General features: G+C 33.3%; 1 protein-coding gene across 4 annotated transcripts in view; it reads left to right on the plus strand.

Moving 5' to 3' along the window:
* LOC149786011 (E3 ubiquitin-protein ligase rnf213-alpha-like) overlaps positions 1–22940 on the plus strand; it is a 353460-nt gene that overhangs the window by 259014 nt on the left and 71506 nt on the right. For all 4 annotated transcript variants that reach the window (XM_089976308.1, XM_089976310.1, XM_089976309.1 and 1 more), the window contains exons 64-70: positions 2386–2579; positions 5561–5669; positions 8992–9095; positions 11183–11362; positions 14862–15128; positions 15882–16008; positions 21053–21312. In XM_089976308.1, the coding sequence (XP_089832434.1) occupies positions 2386–2579; positions 5561–5669; positions 8992–9095; positions 11183–11362; positions 14862–15128; positions 15882–16008; positions 21053–21312 (1241 nt within the window). The remainder of the gene's footprint in view (positions 1–2385; positions 2580–5560; positions 5670–8991; positions 9096–11182; positions 11363–14861; positions 15129–15881; positions 16009–21052; positions 21313–22940) is intronic.

The following is a 22940-nucleotide window of genomic DNA, read 5'->3' on the forward strand; positions in this document are numbered from 1 at the left end:
CAGTGGTATGTAAATTTATATTATGAGTATAAAAAAATTCTTTCTAAAAAGTACAAAAAATAATATGTAAAAAGTTTATTATTGTTTTGGTTATGATATCAGATATGAATTCTAACATAATTGCAGCATGGCTCCTGAAATTTCATATACATTTATTTTTCTTCTACAATAAAAATATGTTTTCTCCTTAAAAGTGAAAATAAATGTGTAAAATGTTTAATTCAGGGATTATGCTGGGCTTCACCGATGTCGCATATTTTGCAAACTGTTTATCATATTGGTGAAAAATATACTATCTGGTGATTTTTTTGTGATGCTTTTGGCTGTTAAACTTGTATATACAGTCTTGGGTTTGGTGTGGAGAAATTCAGAGGCACCATGAAAGGAAGCCGCAGACGTGATGTAAAATGCACTGGAATTTATCTATTGTTACATAAACAAATTCTTTGTTCATATTGATAAACCATCTTAACATTGCATTGTTATATCATAATCCACTTATGCTGACATCTGGCCTGAGTACCTGTATGCTGTGATGTACTCAAATACTCATGCTACTGGACTAGCTACAGTTTGAAGGCAGGAACTGGAACTGCTACAATCAACCAAATAATGTTTTTTTCTTTCTTTTAAATGTATCCAGAAAAAAATAGTTTGACTGAAACTTCAAAGAAAACTGGTTACCTTTGGAGCACCAATCATTCTGTATAAATACTAAGCAAATGAATAAAAAATTCAGTCTCGATCAATGTTGTACAATTATTTTGATGTTCCCACTACAATCAGAAAATGGGCATTTCTTTAGTCCTCCAAAGCTTTCCTTTAGTGGTTACTTCAATCAAACATGCACACTTCATCAAAGCAAGCTGACTACAATCATCAATAAAGACAAAGTACCTTTCATCAAAGAAAATCAGCACCAAACTTAAACAAAAGCAATGGAATCTGATGGATTGTTGCATTTTCAAAACGTGACTGGAACACATTTATTGTGTCATGAAAGTTTCCTTTTTGCAGAAAAATCTTTATGCTTACAGTCACTACCAATCGTGACATAAAATGCAGATTAAATTTCCAATCTTTTGAAACCATAGATATCTTTTCCTCAAGTTAATTGAAGATGGGGATATTTTGCAAAGATGTTTGTTAAACTTTTTGATTTGTTAACATGTTTTTATTTCTCTGTGAATAGTCTCATCACCTGGGTAGCCTCGGCAAAATGATGTTTTCTCCAGCTGACCCAAATCTGGGCCAATTTAAGTATATCTACATGTAGCATGTAAACATCTGAAGCCACATGCTACTGGCGACAGTATCATTGTGAATTGTTTTGTGTCAATTGGATATAGATAAAAGGACTAACTTTTTTTTATATGTGTGTTATTTGTTTTCTCTAATGGAATTAGGTGACTGTTACCTATATGTGTTATTTGTTTTCTCTAATGGGAGGTGACTGATACCTGAATTGTATAATATGTGATTTATACTTTATACCCCAGCCACCATATTATGGCAGGGTCACATTACCAGCTTAAAAAAGTGCAATAAATGAAAGAGTAAATATTTAAGAAGTCTAAGAAGTGAAAATAACCAAGTGGAGCTCGCAGTTTTTTAGAAGTACACATCTGAAGTAAGACACTGTATACTCTATAATTCAAATTACACCCATGAATCATGTACCCAAAGAAATGGAAATGAAAGTTATTTTAAGAATACCTAAGACATATAAGTATTTTTAAATAACCAGGATAAACAGTGAGAAAACCTGGGAAATTATTTTTATTTGAAAAAATCAGACTCTACAAAAAAAATTGAAATTGTAGAGCAGAACCATAATGACTCTTTTCATCTTTTCGCAGTCTGGTGCCATTATATGCCAATATTTTCATTTATTTCTCTTTAGCATAAAAAGGTAATTGAACAGTTTAAAATTTTAAATGTGAGAATATTAGATATTCACTATGATTTGACTATTAAAACCTGGAATCTAATTTAGTAATCGTCTATTCCTTTATTTTGTTTCTAAGAAAACAAATAGATTTACTGCATTATAAGTAGGTTTGTTAAGTGTTCTGGGCAGATTAGTGAAGGAGAAGTGTTCATGACCTAGTTATTGCTGTCAATACAATTTGTGTATCTCGAAAAAATGGGGTGCCAGTCAAACTTGCATAAAATTAGAGCGAGGTCATTCACACTATTTCTGGTGTAACAGTAGCATTGTGGGAATTTTACATGCCATCCTATGTTGTGTGTCAGAAGCTATAGTTGCCAAAGTTTATGAATATCAATTACTGTAGATTGTTAGATTAAAGTATTGTATTTCTCTACTCTATTTTATTGTGATTGATAATGTGTAATATTTATAGCCTACAATGTAAATTTTAGGAATTAGATGTACAAGGACTGTCCCTTCTTTTGGACCAGCTTAACAGTCAAGATGCCAAGTCTTTCAGCAAAACTGAGGGTCAAACCAACTGGATGAAGAAAGTTCTCTGCTATCGCCCTGTGGTGGAACAGTGCCTGACCTTTTACAGCAGTAACCCAGAGCTGATTTTTAGTCGTGATGTTATGAGAATAAGGTAATACCAAATGCAAGATATAATTTAAAAGAATTTCAAAGTAAATGTTTTACCTGCAACAACATTTTTCATCTCATTCATCCAGACTTCTGATGTGGCCGCACTCTATCTGATTCTCAAATCTGCCAACCCATACAATTTTATCATAAAGTTTGTGAAAATAACCCTTAAAGATATTTGTTATTTCAGATTTATCTAGATCTTTCTTCTACAATCATTCAAGATGACAGGTATTTCTCCATCAGACGAGGAATATGTCACTTGATAAATGCAATGATATTTTATGTCATTTCACTTCATCACCCAATCAATTTTAGATTACCAAAATTTGGGAAAGCCACATTCTGGCAAAGAAGGGAAACTAAGTTTGTATGTGGCCTTGTTAGTCAGAGATCTTGCAGAGCCACACAGGGTGTCTCGTTCAGTGAGACTGCAGCATATTGTGACAGGTGTCAATTTTCTGCCACCAACAGCAACATCAAGATTTGAATTTAAAGTTCAGTGTTATTTTTTGCAACTTAAATACATGTGGAGGCACACTCTGAAACCAATAATTTTACTAGTCAAATGAAAATGGAATGAAGAACAAATTAATGAACAGGCATATATGCCTAGGGTTTAATTGCACTTAAGTACAACTGTTGTTACATAGTGCTGATTAACAGTTATAAAAAAAAGAAAAATGCTAAAAACTGGGGGAAGATAAACCCTTCCAAATCAAGATATCCGTGTACTCCTTCAAGCTAAGTATTGAAAGGTAACGATGGTAAAATATTGGTAACATGTATATAAAATGAAAGATAGTGGTAAGAAATGTAACATCCTTAAAATAGAGTGTTAAATTCTTAATATAAACTGCATTTTAATTTCACATTAAAAACTTCTGTCTCACATTATAGCAGTTGGCGCTTGCTTGCATTGTATATTGCGAGGGCATATGCACTCTGGTTAAATCTGTTTTTCTATCAACTTTCATGAATCCTCTAAACCTAGTCTCCATTGTCCAACACAAATAATTGTTTAATGGTTTTTTATGTTAATGCATATTAGAACTAGATCTTAAGTCAATAGAAGTCAATAAATTGATGACCTATTTTTAACATGCCAAATAAAGTTGACATGTGGTACTCACAAATTCGTACACCTATAAAAATAGAGTTGCCTCCTTTTCAAGATCAGAGCATGTGACACTGTATACATTGTAAGCAGACAAACTTAGCTTTATAGTTAGAATTGCACTTATAAATCATAACTGAACCTGTAAATATATTTGCCCTGGTTAATTACAGAAGATAGTAATTCTAAATTCAACTTACTATCTTTTTCCAGGTAAAATGTTTATGTACAGATATATTCATATATTTCTCTTATATTTTCCATTAAATTTGAAATGATAATTGGACATTTTAACATTTGCAATATGCAAATATAGGATGTTCAAGATGATTGGACTTTTTCAAGACATATTCATGTTTTTCAGATAGCCAGAAAATGATCACTTTTGTTCTCATTCCAAAAACATCTCCATCTATTACATTCATTGACCAGAAACATAGGAATAAAAAGTTTGGCCCAAGAAAACTTGTCATCCTTAAACAGTAATGGAAGATAGAAAAAATATGATAATGTAAAAAGCACACAATTAAAATATACTACAATTTATACCACTCCCTTTTTAATCCACGTAGTGATAATCCATGAACCTATTTACTACAGATGCATGAATCCCGTTGTTTCATTTTTTACAAAGCAGTAACATAGTCTGTATGCCATTTTAGGTATTTCTAAGAATAAGAAAGTGAAATAAGTTTGTGGGCAGTTACCATTCAATTCTAAATCAGTACATATGTAGAAAATTTAGAATAAAAATCTTGGGACTCTCTCTTCAGTGGTTTTCTGAAAAGCAGTAAGATGCTGTTGTATATAAATGGCTGCTCAATATTTCTTAAGTTATTTCAGAAGAGAAATAGTTCTTAAATGGAATTATTATTTAAGGTAAGTGGTATCTTTCTTGTTTGTTTCCCATCTGACAAAAAGACATTTCCTTATCTGTGAACTAGTGCCCTTGATATATAAACAGCTGTTCAGACCTTTCAGTGTCCATAAATTTGGTCATGTGACATGTTCAAATGCAACAATTACAAACAGTAATTATTGATAACTTCCTTGGATGATTGACAGAGTTTTACTAAGGTATAGCCACATGATGAAAGCTATGAGGAGACAATAATTCACCCTGGAATCAGTTTGTTATTGTAGAATAACTGGTGGAAGTAGAACCCAGGAAAATCCCAATAAGAAACACTGACCTACAGGAAGCTACTTAGCAAGCTATCTCACATATCCACATTGGCCAAGCTTGAGACTTGAACCCAACCAGACAGAGGTGAGAAGGCAGTGATCAGTAAAGTCTAGCTCTTTAGACCACTCAGCCACCCAGGACCCCATAATCAGTTTAAAGTACATATTTGTGCTATTCTCAGTTATAAACTTATGTATATGAATTCAGTGCTTTTAATTACCTTGCCCAGCAAACATATTGGTGGAAAAATGGAATAACTTTTACAATATATACAGAAGCAGTACCTTTTACATGGTGGTGGATTTGTGCATTTACCCCTCCAAAATGATAGTGGAATGTTTTTATTATATACTAGTTTTGTTTTTCGCTTTTTGTCTGCCATATCTGTCAGTATAAATTTAACTTATTACCATTTTCTGTGGTATATTTATGGGTCATTTATGGTGGTATCTGGTAAAGGGGTTGGGTGGAGTGGAGAAAAGACAACAACTCAGCAATATTGAATTATTTATTTGCTGAAAAAAATGGTTTCAAGGTCTAGGATAACTTGCATATCAGTTTTTCTTGTCTCCAGCCAGGTCATTTTAAAGAGCAATAATATGAGTCCCAGGTGTATAAAGTTGAATTTAGTGAATAGCCTTTTGTCTAGCTGAATAAAAATACGTTATTTTCACCACAGGCAAATTTGGACCAGAATAATGGTGATGAAGCTGTTCATTGAACATGTTGGCACCATGGATAGAGGAGAGGATCACTTCTCAGTCAAAAACTGCATGCTGTTGTGGCAGGTAAAACATACAGGAATAAAGAGCTTTAATATTGTGACTGCAGATATCATTAATAGCTATTATGATGCTTTCATCCTCCCTCCCATTTTAGTCTTGGACAACTTTAGAATGGAATGAAATGTCCTGATAGTAAAAGCATTCAAGGAAATTTCATTATCACACTTTGTTTTTGTTCAAAACTGAAATTCTTTAAATGACTGTAAGTATTTGATTTTGTTTAAAGATTGAAAATGGGATAATCGTCCTGTTTGTGATCTTTCCCCACAGTAGTAGTTGGGTGAGTCAGGGATCTCCTCTTACTTCATCACCAGTGTAATGCCAGATGGGGCCTACAAGCATGGTTATAAAAGAATAGTATTGCATTACAACATTATCAAGCTTAACAACAAATCAAAGAAGACAGGCTGAATGGCTCTGCATGGTATAAGTGAGCATGTGCATGAGACAGAATTCACTTGATTTTAGAGTTCTGCAAAGTTATGGAACATTGTCCCTTTGACATCAAATTAAATAGTAGGGCACCTAAACACTTTATTTTGTTCTTATGTTCTTTCTGCATTAAAATAGAATCGTAAATATCTGTACCAATTGCTGACTGCAGTATTTCATGATTTTTTTTATGAAAGATTAAAATGTAAATGTATACAAAAGTAAATTATCATTTGAAAAAAGAAATCATATGTGAAAAAATAAAGGACATGAAATTGAGGGCAGAAAAATGTCTGCATGCTCATCAGTATTCAATTTACATGCATCAGACTTAATTGCTCTACAGTTTCTACACTAGTACTTGTTGTTTGAATTGGCTTATATAAGTTATAAAATGGTCAACGCTAGCACAGACAGGGGTATCCCATCATTACTTATTTATTCTTGCACCATGTGATTCAAGCGAAATGTACCCCGATATGGGATACAGAGAGATTTCATCTTTTTTCATGTTATTTGGCTTAGGGTACCCTACTTTAAATGTTCCCTTTTTTAACAATAAAATGGTAATAAAATAGCAAATGGAAATTAGAAGAAATACATATCATACACCTTCATTTTAAAAGATAAATCATTTATATTTAGATATTCATAGTATTTGTATATGTAACATACTTGATTTAGTATAGATCAAAATGATAATCATTTAGCATGCTGTGTTGTTTTCTCAGCAAATGAAATGTCTATACCACCAAAGTAGATTACCCTTATGAGTAAGTGCATGTACACTTCCTGTTGTTATGCAGCATTTTGTCTCATCTTTGCTCATGCTAGTTGTTACTTTGAATTTAAAGATTTTATATTTCTGTCAGGAAGTAAAGAGGTGTCACTGGTTAGGAAACTTACTTGAGTAACACCTGGCATTACAATGTATGCATTGTCATTGATAAGCTTCATGAAATAAAACAAAGTTTGAAAATATGTGGTGCATGTATTTCTCAGTATATAGTTCCTAAATATGCATCAGATCAACAGAATATGGTTCAAAAAAAGAATCTGGAACAATTAAGCTGTATCATTTCAAAATAAATAGTCATTTTATGACCTTCTCAAACTTTTAAACCAATCAACAACCAGGGTGTGCATGATAGCTCTAACAGGGCAAGTGGTGGCATACTTGATTAACATAGTTGATGGTCTGACCTTGGCAATCGGCCTAGGCTTACGAATGAGATTCCTCCTAGGTAGTGTACATGTACTTTACAACCACTGAATTAAAGAATTTAAAATATAAATATCATAAACCCGATTGACTTAAATAAAACCATATTATAAATTAAATAGGTGATAACAGATGTTACAAATATCCGTAATACAGTTGGTATAAAGATATACTCAAAATTCACCACTCAAACATAACATACAAGATTGTTCATTTGATCGTGATTGTTTCTCGCACTGTCTTAAACTACATTGGGCTTTGATTTCTATAACAGTAAAACTCATGTACAGAATCATCATATCATTGTGTAACAAGGCACTTACTAGCTTGTAATAAATGGGAGACTCTTTCATTATTATTTATAAAATGATTTGCAAGACAGGAAAAACTGTATTGCTCAACACATAGTCCCTGTGAAAACCACTGATATGTACTATTTAATATGATTGGAAATAAATATAGCTTGTGATTTTGATGTACAGAAGGCCAAAAGTATTGTCAACTTGGTGTATAATGCTATTGAAAATAGTAAGAACACTTTACACTGGTATTGGAGGGAAAATCTTAAAATTAATATACATAAAAATGTCATGAATATGTGATGTATACAACAGATTTTCAGTAAAGAATTGCTTTATTTCTGCCAATTTTTTGTACAATATGTTGTTTTTATTCTTAAATTCTCAAACACACTGATCTTTAAATTTTAGACTTCATTTTTTCGAAAAGTTAAAAATGTTCAGTTATTAAATACACTTAAGTGTATGACCAATTTTAGCACCCCCTCCCGCCACAAATTAGGACTCTTATGAATCAACTGTTTATGAATTGGCTGGATGCACAAAATTAGAGCCTACGATGTTATATGGATTACAGTAAACAGTTTTTATTCTTGTACCACCTCAATGACAGTAATGTTTCATTGGTGTTTTATTAAATAAATACATTCCTAGTTTTTGCTTATTGGAAACCGGTGTTTTTTCTCATTCTCTGCAAATTTGCTAGGTGACCAGTTCCATGCATACCATCTTGATGGGAACTTGAAATATCAGTGAACACACAGAATTCTTTGGCTCTTTAAACCATTTAATCCTGCCCCACCCCACCCCCATACATGAAGTATATGACCAGATTAATAGTTGCATTATTCAGTCGGATTAATTGTCTTTTTCATTACAAGCATGCAATAATCAGATTTTTTTGTATTTTTATTTTCAATATGTAGGCGAATGAGAAAGAAATAGATATTTGCATCTAGAAAAGTAGTGATATGCAGAATTTATTATTTAGGGAAATTTAGTAACATAGATTTCATACTTTGTTAGTTAAAAAGTGAAGTAAGTTTTATGTATTCCTTGTTTCTTAAACTTTTAAGCTTGTCTTTCTAATTCTGTAATTAGAAAATCTCTGAGTTAGATAAATCATTAAGGGATTTGTAAATATCATTGGTCTGAGTGCATAGGTTTTATGGTATTGAGTGAATTGGTTTGCTTGACTCAGTAATTTGTGTGTGTGTGTGTGTGTGTGTGTGTGTGTGCATGTGCAAAATACAGTGTATTGCACATAGCATACATTAATCAGTCAGAGAATGAGACAGAAAGAGTGTAAGTGCTTACATTTTCTTTCTTGAAATAAATCAATTTGAAAAAAAAATTAATTTTTTTATTTCAGATGTCAGAGAGAGTTGTAGATCTTAAGCTAGTTGGATCATTTGAGGAAGTGGAGAAATTTTTGAAGATATGTAACAAAGCAGCCATAACAGCATTTTACAAAGAGTATGATATTTTAGCATAATTTTATATAGTTTCATTTTTGACAATAATTTGACTATGAGGTAGCATCCATTTACAATGTGAACATATCTAAAGAGTATTGTTTATTTTTTAACTTTTCACTGATATATTTTGCTGCAAATTGATTATTGCATAATGCAACAATTTATCTGCATTTATATATTTGTTTTGTTTGTTCTAATACTGTTGCCCTCCATAGCTGTATTTTTACAACCAATTACAGAAAAACGTGTTGTACATGTAAATGCATACAAGAATTTTATAATTGATACACAAAAAATTCTTGTATGCAATGAAGTGTATGTTATCTACTTTCTAATATACAATTACCTGAATTACATAACTGTGAAGCAAAGGTCATATGAAGGTGAGAGTAGTCTCTTGTTAACTATCATGGTCTGAAGGCATACACAAAATGTATAACATAATTGTAACATAATTGAATCATTAAGTTAAACGTCGTATGGAGTTAAAATTATAACTTGTTAATTGATTAATTAATTATAAACTTGATTAGTTTTATGTACCATTACATGTGAAGTGGATCCCAATGGACATTGCATGGTCTAGTATAAATATAATTATAACATATAATAGAGAGAATGAACTGAATTTGTATGGTTGAATGAGGTTTGTGATAAATGTATCTTACTGTATTATGCACTCAGATAATTAGATTTTATGTGAACTAAATTAAGAAACTTTACGATGAGAAAATCATGGACATTTTGAGGGATTCAGTTTATATTACACATTTTGGCCCTCTAGTTTTACAGATTTATTTACATTTTTGTACCTTTATCTTTGATTTTTATATATTTTACTGCATTTAAATTTTTGTCTGTTACCTGCTTGTACTTTAAGTCTATTTGATGGGTTTAATTTCCTAAAATTGTTTGCAATTCTTTATATTTGCATCTTTAATCTTTCATCTTGTAGTGTTTCATATCTACATTTATTTGGAATGGTTTACCTTTCCAAAGATTTCTGTGCATTTTTTTACATGTACATTTTTTAAAACCTTTAATTGATGCCATAGATTTATTATTGTTCTGATGTGACTTAGACGCTAATGCATATATACATGCAATGATATATGCACACACACACACACACACACACAAGTAAGAGGGAGCCCAACAACAATTGCATATTTGCTAGGGTTATGCAATGTATGAGTTACCAAGTAACTATTAATTTATATAAAATGCATCTTGTATAAGAAAAATCTTTTAAATCTGAAATCATAATATCCTTTAAAAATTTACAAAGGAATCGGGAGGCTAAAGTTTTAATTCTCTTTAAGAAGAATTCATAATTTAAAAACGATATTGCCAGAATTCTACTTATACCAGTGGCTGAAATAGTGTTAACTTTGCAGTGAAGTACTCATGAAAGATACATACCACATCACCCATCTATTTAGTTCTTTGCATGTTTGACTGATATTTAGCTTATATGCAGGGAATGATTGATCCATGGAACACAGCAACATAAAGAAATTAACAGGATTAATACTTTTCATGGAAAGAAATTAAAATTGGGCACATTTTACATCTTTGATAAGTGGTTCATGAGAAAGTTAACATGATTTTTTTTACCATTAGCATGTTGTGGTCTTCATGCCCTCCTATGGATGGAGTATAGACATTAAGTTTTGCATTGCCAAATATGCTGTGTTGTGTTTGTATTCAAGCATATTAACTTATATAATTATGTTCATAAAAGAAATGCATTTGAACTATTTCCAAATTGTATCCGTTACTCATCTTTTGAAGGATTTCCCAATGATCCAGCCTCAAATAAGGAGTATGATGATGTCCATATCCAGACAAGAAACGTAAACTATGAAATGTGGTACAGAACTGCACATACTAAAGTGCATTCATAAAATTAACTGATGATTTATTTTTTAAAGTTTTATTTCCATGTGAAAGTAGTGTTGAAACTGATTATTCATATTTCATTATTCAGTTGGTTCAAAATTATTATTTTTGATCTTCAAAAATTATATAAATATTTATGCATCATCTTTGTGGAGGTAATGTTTTTAAGATTTTTAATATTAGGCAACCCAAATGTCCGGTCTGTGAAGTTCTAATAGAGGGATCACCTGTCACACTACCATGCAGAGATGTCATCTGTAATCAATGTTTCCATGACAACAAGGCCCTGGAGATCCACCAGTGTCCCAAATGTCAAAAAAATATTCCAGCAGATTTTATCCCAGATAAAACAGCAGAAAAAAGGTGATAAAGAAATATTTTGCTAGTCACCAAATAATGCTCTTTAAAAAGAAATGAAATATGTCTTCCATTTAATTTTTGTTCTCAGTCGCTATTCACTTTTTTCTCTGTGAAATTACCTCTTTAAATGTCATGTATGAAATGGTCCAGTACTTTCCAAAGCAACCATTAGGTGTTTCTAATCAAACAATGGTATCTTACTGCTTCGAGTGGTCACTTGAGTATCTCAAATAATGTAGATGTACTGTCAGTAGGTAAACATGCCTCATCTTGCTTTTTTTTCACTGTAAACAGTTCAAATGTTCATTGACCTGTTTCTCCATTGCTTTAATTAAGAATTTGAATACAACCACAATGTTGCTTAATAATTCATTGCTGGTGTTTATATTGAAGGTAAATCATTTTCTCGCTGTTCCCTTTTTGGGGAGGGGAGATGCACTTTGCAATGAAACCTGTACTCATTGTATTCATCAGAAAGATTTATAGAGAAATAAAATTTAGTCTGGATTAAGTTGATCAGATTTTAGCTTTCAATAATTTCTGTTAGATTTTACTGCATAATAATAATTTGGATGCTAAAGATTATGGTAAGCTCTTCCAACATATTGTTTATAATGCAAAAATTTAAATTCAGCTTTCATACACAGCTCAATTCCAGTTGGACATGTGGATAGTATTTATTGTAATTAAAAAAAAATCTAAAAGAGCTTAAGCATTATAATAATATTGAAAATTCGGCACAAATCTATATGTGCAAAATACATCTTGGTTCAGGAAAAATGAAAAGATAGTCACAATGTGCATACTGGATATTTGTTAAATATCCAAAATATTTGAGTCATAAATGCTAAGAGACAATTGTTAGAGTACTTTTTTTAAACAAAGAATAAATCCTGGACCATGAATACAGCAACTGTTTAATATAAGATATTTTGTTGGTGCATAACTTCTGTGTTTACTGGCTATAGACCAGAAGAGTTTATGCAATGGCATTTTGTCTGGCATCCATTGCCCGACATCCATGTGGCATCTGTTGCAACAAGTTTATCATTGCTACTTCTCCTAAGCTACTGAGGAGATTACCACAAACCTTTACCAATTACTCATCCTAAGGTCTTTTGGGGTTTAAATGAAAATGGTAACCCTTGGATATCCAATATGGCTGTTTTCTTGACAATCTTGTTATCACTACTCATCCAGAATTGATAATCATAAAAACATGGGATTCTCATTAAAAGACCTGATTTGAAGTCTAGCTGGTCCTAAGTTTTTATTGATGTGACATCCACCATTTCTACCAAAGTCAACTAACTTAAGAATCTTATTATTGGTACTCATCCAGAACAGTGGTAATTTTGAGATGGTGTTTTCATTAAAAGACTTCTGATTGTTTGGTCCAGGATGAAAATGGTGCTATTTTCCAATATGACCATCACATTGGTCATCTTGAGGGCATTGATATCACTCCTCATTCTGAATGGATGGCTATGATGGCAAATGGGTTTTCACTATTTCACTATAAGACTTCTTATTATATCTGTTTGATCATAAATGAGTGTTATCCCGTATGCAGCCAGTTATGTCCATCATGATGGCCCTCTGTAAACTCTTATTATCCTCCTGAATGGATTGTCATATCTACATGTAAATTTTACCAAAAGACTTGTGATGTGTTTTGGTACTAATCAAAAATGGTGTTGATCTGATTTTAGTGTGGCTGCCAGATCTTCTTATCCATGCATCTCCTAAATGGATGGCAATACAGTGTCCCTCCTCATGAACGGCCCACCCCCCCAACCATCAGCCACCCACTTTTTATGGCCAGAATGCGTTGGCACCGACAAGTTTGTGTTCAAAAGTACCGAGAGAGGCAACCCCTCTAATGCAACTAGCAGCCAGCATATTAGTGGAAAAATGTAGAATTTACCCCTCACAAGCAGCCTCATTTTATTTTGTGTCCATAACCAGTATTTAATTCATATGGTATGGTAAGGAATTCAGATATCTTTACCAGTGTCTGTTTCCCGATGTCAGGTTTTCATTACTGAAAAAAGTGTTGGCTGAAGTACATGTACCACTGTGTTTAATATCGTATCATTAATGCTGACGTTTACAGGAAATGGGGTCAACAATGTTGTGATAGAGTTTTGGGCTTCACACAGCAGTATTTTTCTTCTTTGATGATTATGACTGGACATAATTGTCAAGATCATAACATGGTCAGCATATGCTAAATATAGATTTTGTGGACTAACAGAGAAGTCAGCATAGAACAAAACTAGGTACCAGACAAAGACCAAAATTCACGTTACGGTACAAATATCACTTCCTTTATAAACTAGGCATTTTGTCGACTCTACAAACGTTTTGTCTGCATAATTAAGTTGCAGTACTGAACAATTAGCAGCATGGGAATAAATCATTAGAAAACTTTAATATGTCATCACATAAATGGAGAATTAATTCTTTAGAGCAAAAAGTAAAAATTATTTGACTTGATGACAATGGGGAAAGTTCAAGAGTTCTTGCTGAAAAATTGTATGCTGGGAAGACAAAAATATACAGCATCGTAACAGATAAAGAGAGTATGGAGCAAATGGAAAGAGATTTGAAATGCCAAGCAATGTATGTACCAAGATTTAAATGACATTTTGGAATGGTTTTGCCATGTGCACATCAACAATATCCTACTGGAATTTCATGCTTAACAATAAGAGCTATTAATGTTAACTTGAAATAAGTCTGTTCTTAAGACAGGAAGAACCTTTTAATAATTAGTGCTACTTTTAAATGAAGACATTAAATGCTTTGAAGTTATTTGTAGCTTTCTTTTTACATACACATACTTGTCACAAATGTAAACCCCCTCTGGAAAGGCCACCCGTGTTATACAGCCACTTTTGGGGTGCATGAGGGGTGGCCATATAAGAGGGGGACTACTGTAGTTAAATAGGGTTTTCACCGAAAGAAACCCCAAAAGATGTAAGAAAGATTGCCAGCATCTTCCCATGGGTCAATGTTTTTTCTTGAGATTCTGTAACTGGAGTAATGGATACACCATTTAGTTTCATTTGACCTTAATTGATAGTGATTGTGTACAGGTATGTATAGACTTAAAGGAAGATGCAGCATGACTGTATAAAGTTTGTTATCAAATTCTGACTGGCTACTTAGATCCTGAAAATTCATGGCTAGTATTTTTTATAAGTGTTCTCATGGGTTGACACATCAGGTAATGTTTTCACTTTACTTGAACAAAGAATTGAGGAATTTGTATCATAATTTTGTTGTCATCGTATATAAAATTACCACTCAATCTGATTTAGTTCATGATTGTATTCCTTTGCCTTGAGCATCCTAGAAAGATAGAAGGTTTGAACTATGCATTTCCTCCATTCAGTACTGAAGTTCTATCATAAAAAATCTTTCTTTATTGATATTCTAACATAAAATGCTTATTTTCATGGAGTATAATAGTTTATAACTCCTTTTATGTTTTCAGTCAAGAAGCCAAAAAGTTCAAAGATTATCAGACCAGTTGTAACAGTTTTTTCATGAATGTTGTGTCACAACTGTGTTTTGCTGACAACATGGCACCTACAGATGAGGTAGTTGATATGTTGTTAGGATATATCACCATGACAACAAAACCTGGGAAGAAAAGAGCAGTCACCATGCAGCTGACCAAAGAACTGACTATATTTAATGAATGCGTGGACCCAAATCCAGTGTTCAGATCATTTCTTCTTCAGCTGCTTCTCAAAACAAGGTAAAAAAATTTTAATTTTAAAAATATGCCATCAAAATGACATTCTATGTTAAGCCATCACTGGTTTTTGTCATTAAGCTTTAAAATATGACTTGTATTATTAGCTGTCCTGGCTGTAAGTCATGTGATCTTGTTCTTTGCACCTGTGTCCTTTCTGCATCAGTCAGTAATTGTTCTCAAAAACCACCTGACTAAAAACATTCTTGCATGAAGGTCTTTCAGATTTGTACAAATAATGCCATTTAGGATTAAAATATAGACACAATTACTAAAATAGAAACTTGAAATTTGAAGGCTTGAATAGAAGTTCATATATTGTAAAATGACAGTATACATATAAATACCCAGAGAAACAAGAAGCATCAGATTCCTTAACAGGAAACAAATTTTTAGAACAAATTTACTGTTTACCTAAAATAATAGCTCCTTTTCTGACCAAGTCACTTCTAAATTGTTGAACAAAAGTTTGGGAATCATAAAGTGATATTGCATATCATGCTTCAGTGAACTGTCAAACAAAGAGATCCATGTGTTTATAGTACATCTGAAACAGTGAAGATAAGATTTCCAGTGAAAAGGCTTCCATGTTGACATCACATATTTGAAACATAAACATTTTGCTTTGCTATTTTACCCTTGCTGTTTAGCTGTGAATGATTTAAATCGATAGAGTTAAAATGATCCTATCCATACCATTATGGCAAAGGAAAATATATAAGAAATTGCCTCAGTCTTTGTTTTTCTGAACTCTAGCAAGGAGAGGGTATACAGCAATCTAGAGAAATATCTAAATCAGGCTCAGGGGGTAATGGAATCCAGAGGAGGACAGCAGAATGAGTACTTTAACCAGCTTTGTCATCTGGTAGTCCAGTGTCTGGAGGTAAATATTAATTTTGTGTATTGCTGTGGACATTGAAATTTGATACATATTATGATAATGTATCATAGTGCTCACTAATATTACAACTAAGTTGGACTTTGACTTTGTCAGTCCAATAAATTACTATTGTAACACTTTCTGCCCAACCATTTTAATAAAATAACAATGTGTTACATTCCCAAAACTTGCCAAATGTGATAAATTTTAAGAAAGAAATTGATACAATATGAAAAAATTGAATACAGTCAAACCCAGTTATCTCAATTATGTTGGGGGTGTCCAGATATTGTCGACATAACTGGGTCCGGAGATATCAGGGTTTAGTTTACAAATCTACTGCAGAACAATGATTGTGCATCTGAAGTACCAAAAATGAGGAGTTTTGTTTCTAAAACCAAATGGCATTTCTAAGGCTTTAAAAAAATAATTATTCAGTCATGCCAGGTTGCAGAAGAAATATTGGACGTCTTTTAAATGAGATTAAGTAACACGTTGCATAATTTTACAACAGCTATGTTACTGTAACATCGTCAGCGGTTTAAAGTTTTTTTTATTAAATATCTCCCTGTGAATAGCCTCACCCCTTTGCCAGCCTAAGCAAGGGATTCGTTTTCTCATGCTGACCAAAATCTAGGCCAATTTAAATACATGTTGGACCATACTTTTTTAAAAATTATTTTCTTTTGTTAGTGTTGACTTTAACTTGTAGCAAAATGTAATGACCAAAATAAGTGAAAAATCAATCACTTTTCTTGATCATCAGAGGTTCCATTACACTACTATGCCAGGTTTTACTAATAAAATTTGCCTCTGTACCAGAAAAGAAATGAATTTGTTGGTATTCATGTACCAACAAACTGTAAATGTGTTTAAAGTCTTGAAAGTTAACTGTCTCAGCATCAAATTTTGTAAGAAGCCAACTTATTCTATTCATACAGTTGACTCCCATATCTCTCCTGACTTTGATCAGTGAACATCAGCAACAACACAGCACCAGAAGGAGAGTCGGCGTATCACTTTGATGGATTGCAAGGCTTCGATACTAAATTAAACTTCAAAATAAAACAATACAAATGAAAGCACTCTTCTGGTTTCATTGATATTACTCCTATCAGTCACTTTGATTCATTCTGTTTTGCTTGAAGAATCTGTTATCATGGCATAGCAATAGACAACTTCATTTAAACCAAAAAAATATTGGGCATTATGGATTTTAAAAAAAAGAAAATACCATTTGTGATTTTATATACTCTTGTTCAGAACAAATTAAAAACCAGGTGTTTGTTGGGGGGAGGGGATGTGCATTTACCAGCTTGGTATGGAATTTTCACGGTTTCTATTTATAGATGATTGTAAGTCACGTGATCTGGCCATGCTGAAGGCATGGAAACACATTAACTTTTTACTTTGTAAGTGAACTCTGAACCAAACTTGTTACTTGTGTATGGATTCAGTTCTTGACTGACCGTGACGATATTGGAATGGGATTACACTAGAGTTTGTTCCACAAAGCATTCTGAATTTTATCCTAGCTGTAACTCTGTCAATGTTCAGGCTAGCATCTTTAAATGTAGCTAAAAGTACCTAATTCATTTTAAATATATAGTGTTAAATGAATTAGATATTTATAGCAACATTCAGTGATGTTAACCTGATAATTGACTGAGTTACAGATAAGATAAAATTCACGATGCTGTGGAATGAACTATATTGTCCTGGTGTTGACATGTGACCATGTCCATTATGAATACAGCTCCTGTAAAGGTCTGAAATGCATTCATTCAGTTTCATTACTCTAAAGTATTGTTTGCAACATAATTTTCTACACTCTATGCATGTGATAAACAATGCATTGATGAGATTCATTGATAAGCATTTGTACCGGTAAAATTTGGTCTTCTACTGACTTTTTCCATCCTTACTGGTACAAGGTCCAGTAGTAGTGGAACCGCTGAATCATGTAACATTTCTCGGAGATGGACATTATAAGTTGCATTTCATCGAATTAAGCGGGTCCACATGTTACTTTGCATGAAATTTATGCCCAACATAACAGGGTTTTTGACTTAACAGGGATCAAGATAAGCAGGGAAGAATTAGCATAACAAAGGTTTTTTTCGGGACTGGACCAAAACGCTTAACATACCCAGGTTCTTGAGATAACCGAGGTTGAGATAAGTGGGTTTGACTGTAATTGCTGTACCTCTTCACCATATAGAGGTTGGAGTGTATGTGTCCTTATGTCCATTGTGAATGTATTGCTATACCTTTGATCCTATAGAGGTTGGAGTGTATCAATATCCTTATGTCCATCCAGGGATATGTCCCTGACCCTATAGAGGTTGGAGTGTATTGATATCCTTGTGTCCAGCCAGGGTTATGTCCCTGACCCTATAGAGGTTGGATTGTATGTGTCCTTATGTCCATTGTGAATGTATTGATATACCCTGAACCTATAGAGGTTGGAGTGTATTGATATCCTTGTGTCTATCCAGGGTTATGTCCCTGACCATATAGAGGTTGAAGTTTATTGATATCCTTGTGTTCAGCCAGGGTTATGTCCCTGACCCTATAGAGGTTGGAGTTTATTGATATCCTTGTGTCTATCCAGGGTTATGTCCCTGACCCTATAGAGGTTGGAGTTTATTGATATCCTTGTGTTCAGCCAGGGTTATGTCCCTGACCCTATAGTCTCAGGTTGGAGTTTATTGATATCCTTGTGTTCAGCCAGGGTTATGTCCCTGACCATATAGAGGTTGGAGTGTATTGATATCCTTGTGTCTATCCAGGGTTATGTCCCTGACCCTATAGAGGTTGGAGTGTATGTGTCCTTACGTCCATTGTGAATGTATTGACCCTATAGAGGTTGGAGTGTATTGATATCCTTGTGTCTATCCAGGGTTATGTCCCTGACCATATAGAGGTTGGAGTTTATTGATATCCTTATGTCCATCCAGGATTATGTCCCTGACCCTATAAAGGTTGGAGTTTATTGATATCATTGTGTCTATCCAGGATTATGTCCCTGACCCTATAAAGGTTGGAGTTTATTGATATCCTTGTGTCCTTCTAGGGTTATGTCCCTGACCATATAGAGGTTGGAGTTTATTGATATCTTTGTGTCCTTCTAGGGTTATGTCCCTGAACCTATAGAGGTTGGAGTGTATCGATATCCTTGTGTCTATCCAGGGTTATGTCCCTGACCATATAGAGGTTGGAGTTTATTGATATCCTTGTGTCCTTCTAGGGTTATGTCCCTGAACCTATAGAGGTTGGAGTGTATCGACATCCTTGTGTCCATCCAGGGTTATGTCCCTGACCATAGTATTGCTGGAATATATAGGAATCCTTTTCTCCATCCATTGTTATACCCCTGTCCCGGTTGAAACTGGAATGTTTTGGAATCTTTATGTCAATCCATCTAGCATCAAATGTGGCTGGTGTTACTAAATATTTAAAAACCTTAAAAACGAATCCTTGTCAGTAACTGCTTTAAGAGAATTTTACCATGAATTTGATATAAAAAAGCATCCATGTATAACAGGCTTTAATGTCTTTACAAATAATTGTAGCCACAATCAATTATGGCAGTTATTACTTACAATACAGGAACTTTAACATAGCTTCTTCTCAAACAATGCTCAAGAGAATTTTATCAAATTTTAGAGGAACATTATGGCATCAAAGCTTATACAAATTTCAACATATGATGCTGATACACTATACATAACAATGATCTACCATCAAAAGCAAAAGATAGAAAATTTGAATAACTTTGTTACAAATCCCATGCAGCTTGACCAAATTTGATAGAAAACATCTTGGCATGATGATTTTCAATTTTTGGCAAATTATACCAATCTGCCAACAATATTATCACCAATATTAAAGTTGCAAAACCTTTGAACAACTTTTTTAAAAAAATTCTCAACAGAACAGAATTTGACAGAAGGCATCCTTGTATGAAGTGCTTTCATTTTGTTCAAACTGTTCTACCATCCAATATTTATGTTACTGAAAATAGGAAAATCTCTAATTGACTTTTCATAAAATGTTCAATGGAATTAATTTCAGCAAATTTAACACATTGAATTCTGGCATAAAACGTTTTTGAATTTTAGCAATTGATGAAATTTGGACAAATGATGCTGATCTGCCATTAGATACAACACCATCATTAAGAATCAACTTCTGAAAAACTGTTTTAAAGATATGACCAAGTTTGACAGGTAGCATTCAGGTGGAATTCAGATTCATAAAAACAATGCTGATCATCATCAGATATGATGGATTGAAATAATGCTAAAATATTATTTAACAATATCATTAAAATATGCATCAATTTGCACAGTATTTGAATTACTGAGCTTCATTCATCACTACCCTTCATAATTCCCACGTCTTTTACCATCAGCCATGGTAGTACTGTGACATCATTTAGGTCAGTTATTAATCCCTAATATGAATTTGGGGTCTCTTTCTAGTACATAGACATTAAACCCATCTTAAGAGGATGATTTTGCATATCTAGATAAAAGTATATTTTCATTAAAATTCTTCCTTAGTCTTACTAAAATATCACTTAGAAATACTATGAAGCTCACAAATTCATTCTGAAGTATTGCATGCATTTATGGGGCCCCGAGTGGCCGAGTGGTCTAAAGCGCTCTTCGTTACGGATCACTGCCATCTCACCTCTGTCTGCGGCGGTTCGAGTCTAAGATTCAGCCAATGTGGGTATGTGAGAAAGCTTGCCAGTAGCTTCTCGTGGGTCGGTGGTTCTTTCCGGGGTTTTCTCTGGTTCTTCCTCCACCATTAATACTGGCCGCCATGTATAGCCTATCATGTGCTGCAAAATGGCGTTAAACCCCACAACATCAACAACAAGCATGCATTTATAAATCCATCATTTTTCATTTATTTACAGTTTTGTAATTTATTACCAAATGCAGTGAATTAGATGCTTCTTAGGCATATGAGATTTGAGGACAATTAAAAGTCAAATAATAAACAATTATTTTAAAAGTTTTTTTTTAATGCATAGGACCAGTTTCACAGAGAAGCCACCAGTACAGATGAAGTAGAATTTGCCAGACATCAACTAAAAGAAGCTAGACGACTAATTCAGCAGGATCAATTAAACATGAAGCTCTTTGGAATTGCAATGACGAGGTTTGGTCTCTCAGTTGCAGCCAAATATGTCCACCTGGCTGTGGTTTCTAAGTCAACCAGACTGACATCAAGCATCCGGACTCTTTGTGATTCAGCTGTGGCTATCTGTCAGGAGCCATGTCCATGGCCCAAGTAAGTAATGATTGATGAGTATAAAATTGATAGCATATTTCTAGTTATTATATAAATGAAAATGAAATTCTTGTACACAAAATACCATAGATGTCAAAGAAACTAGTTCCATTAAAATAATCAATTATTTGGAAGATACTGGAGATCATTAATTACTTTAGAACAGTTCGACAAAGACCATATATGTTTGTATATATTTTAATGCCAAAATGAAAGTGTCATAACAGCAGATTTTCCCCAGCTAGATATATATTTTAATGCTAAAATAAAAGTGTCATAGCTGCAAATTTCCCCAGCTAGATATATATTTTAATCTCAAAGTAAAAGTGTCAAACAGCAAATTTCCCCCAGCTAGATAGATATTTTAATCCCAAAATAAAAGTGTCATAACAGCAAATTTCCCCCAGCTAGATAGATATTTTAATCCCAAAATAAAAGTGTCATAACAGCAAATTTCCCCTAGCTAGATATATTTTAATCCCAAAATAAAAGTGTCATAACAGCAAATTTTCCCCAGCTAGATATATATTTTAATCCCAAAATAAAAGTGTCATAACAGCGAATTTCCCCCAGCTAAATATATATTTTGCTCCCACTACTTGGAGCAGTGCAGTCTTGAGGTTTTGAATATGTTCTTAATTTGCCAATATTTTCCATACTCCTTAATAATGCCAATATTTTCTATACTCCTGAGTGATGCCAATATTTTCTAAACTCCTGAGTGATGCCAATATTTTCTATACTCCTGAGTGATGCCAATATTTTCTACACTCCTGAGTGATGACAATATTTTCTATATTCCTACCTAAGTGATGCCAATATTTTCTAAACTCCTGAGTGATGCCAATATTTGTTATACTCCTGAGTGATGCCAATATTTTCTATACTCCTGAGTGATGCCAATATTTTCTATATTCCTGAGTGATGCCAATATTTTCTATACTCCTGAGTGATGCCAATATTTTCTATATTCCTGAGTGATGCCAATATTTTCCATATTCCTGAGTGAGTCTCAGTATACATAGGATGAATTATTATATAGCAAGGACAATTCATTTAGAAACATGCTCATTTCCCCTGTTAACCTTGGGGTAAAGGTCTCAGTCATAAAAAAGTTTGTGTTCATGTTTTCGGTCAAAGTTTGTATCAGGCAGATTGTGATGTTGTCCATCCATTCATCTGCCTATTGTCACATTTTGTTTCTGCATAAGGTCAAAGAAGGAAGAAAATTTGTTCCTGTACAGTAACCTAGTTGTCCACCATATGTCATACCATACTCAGTAGATAGCCAACATTTAGGTTAAGGAAGAACCCTGAAATTTTGAAATCCATAGACAAGGTCATTGTGACTGAAAAAGGTCATTTGTTTTGTACAGCAACTCCTATTCTTCGCATCTACACTTAAAAAACTTTGTGGATGCATTTGGGATGAGGAAGAAACCTATTAATTTCAGTCAGATGTTCAAAGGCCATATGAAGTGATTGTGGATGGCTGCATTTAATGTTTGAAATTGGCCTATTATATTGATTTTAGGATCTGTAGATCAAAGGTTAGTGTTATTGTGGCTCATATAAAAATGGCTTTTTGCTAGATAACTTTTGTTCTAGGGTAAGTTCCTTGACCAAAC

The sequence above is a fragment of the Sinohyriopsis cumingii genome, chromosome 12 (genome assembly GCF_028554795.1).
Source record: "Sinohyriopsis cumingii isolate HCF-2022 chromosome 12, ASM2855479v2, whole genome shotgun sequence".
NCBI lineage: Eukaryota > Metazoa > Mollusca > Bivalvia > Unionida > Unionidae > Sinohyriopsis > Sinohyriopsis cumingii.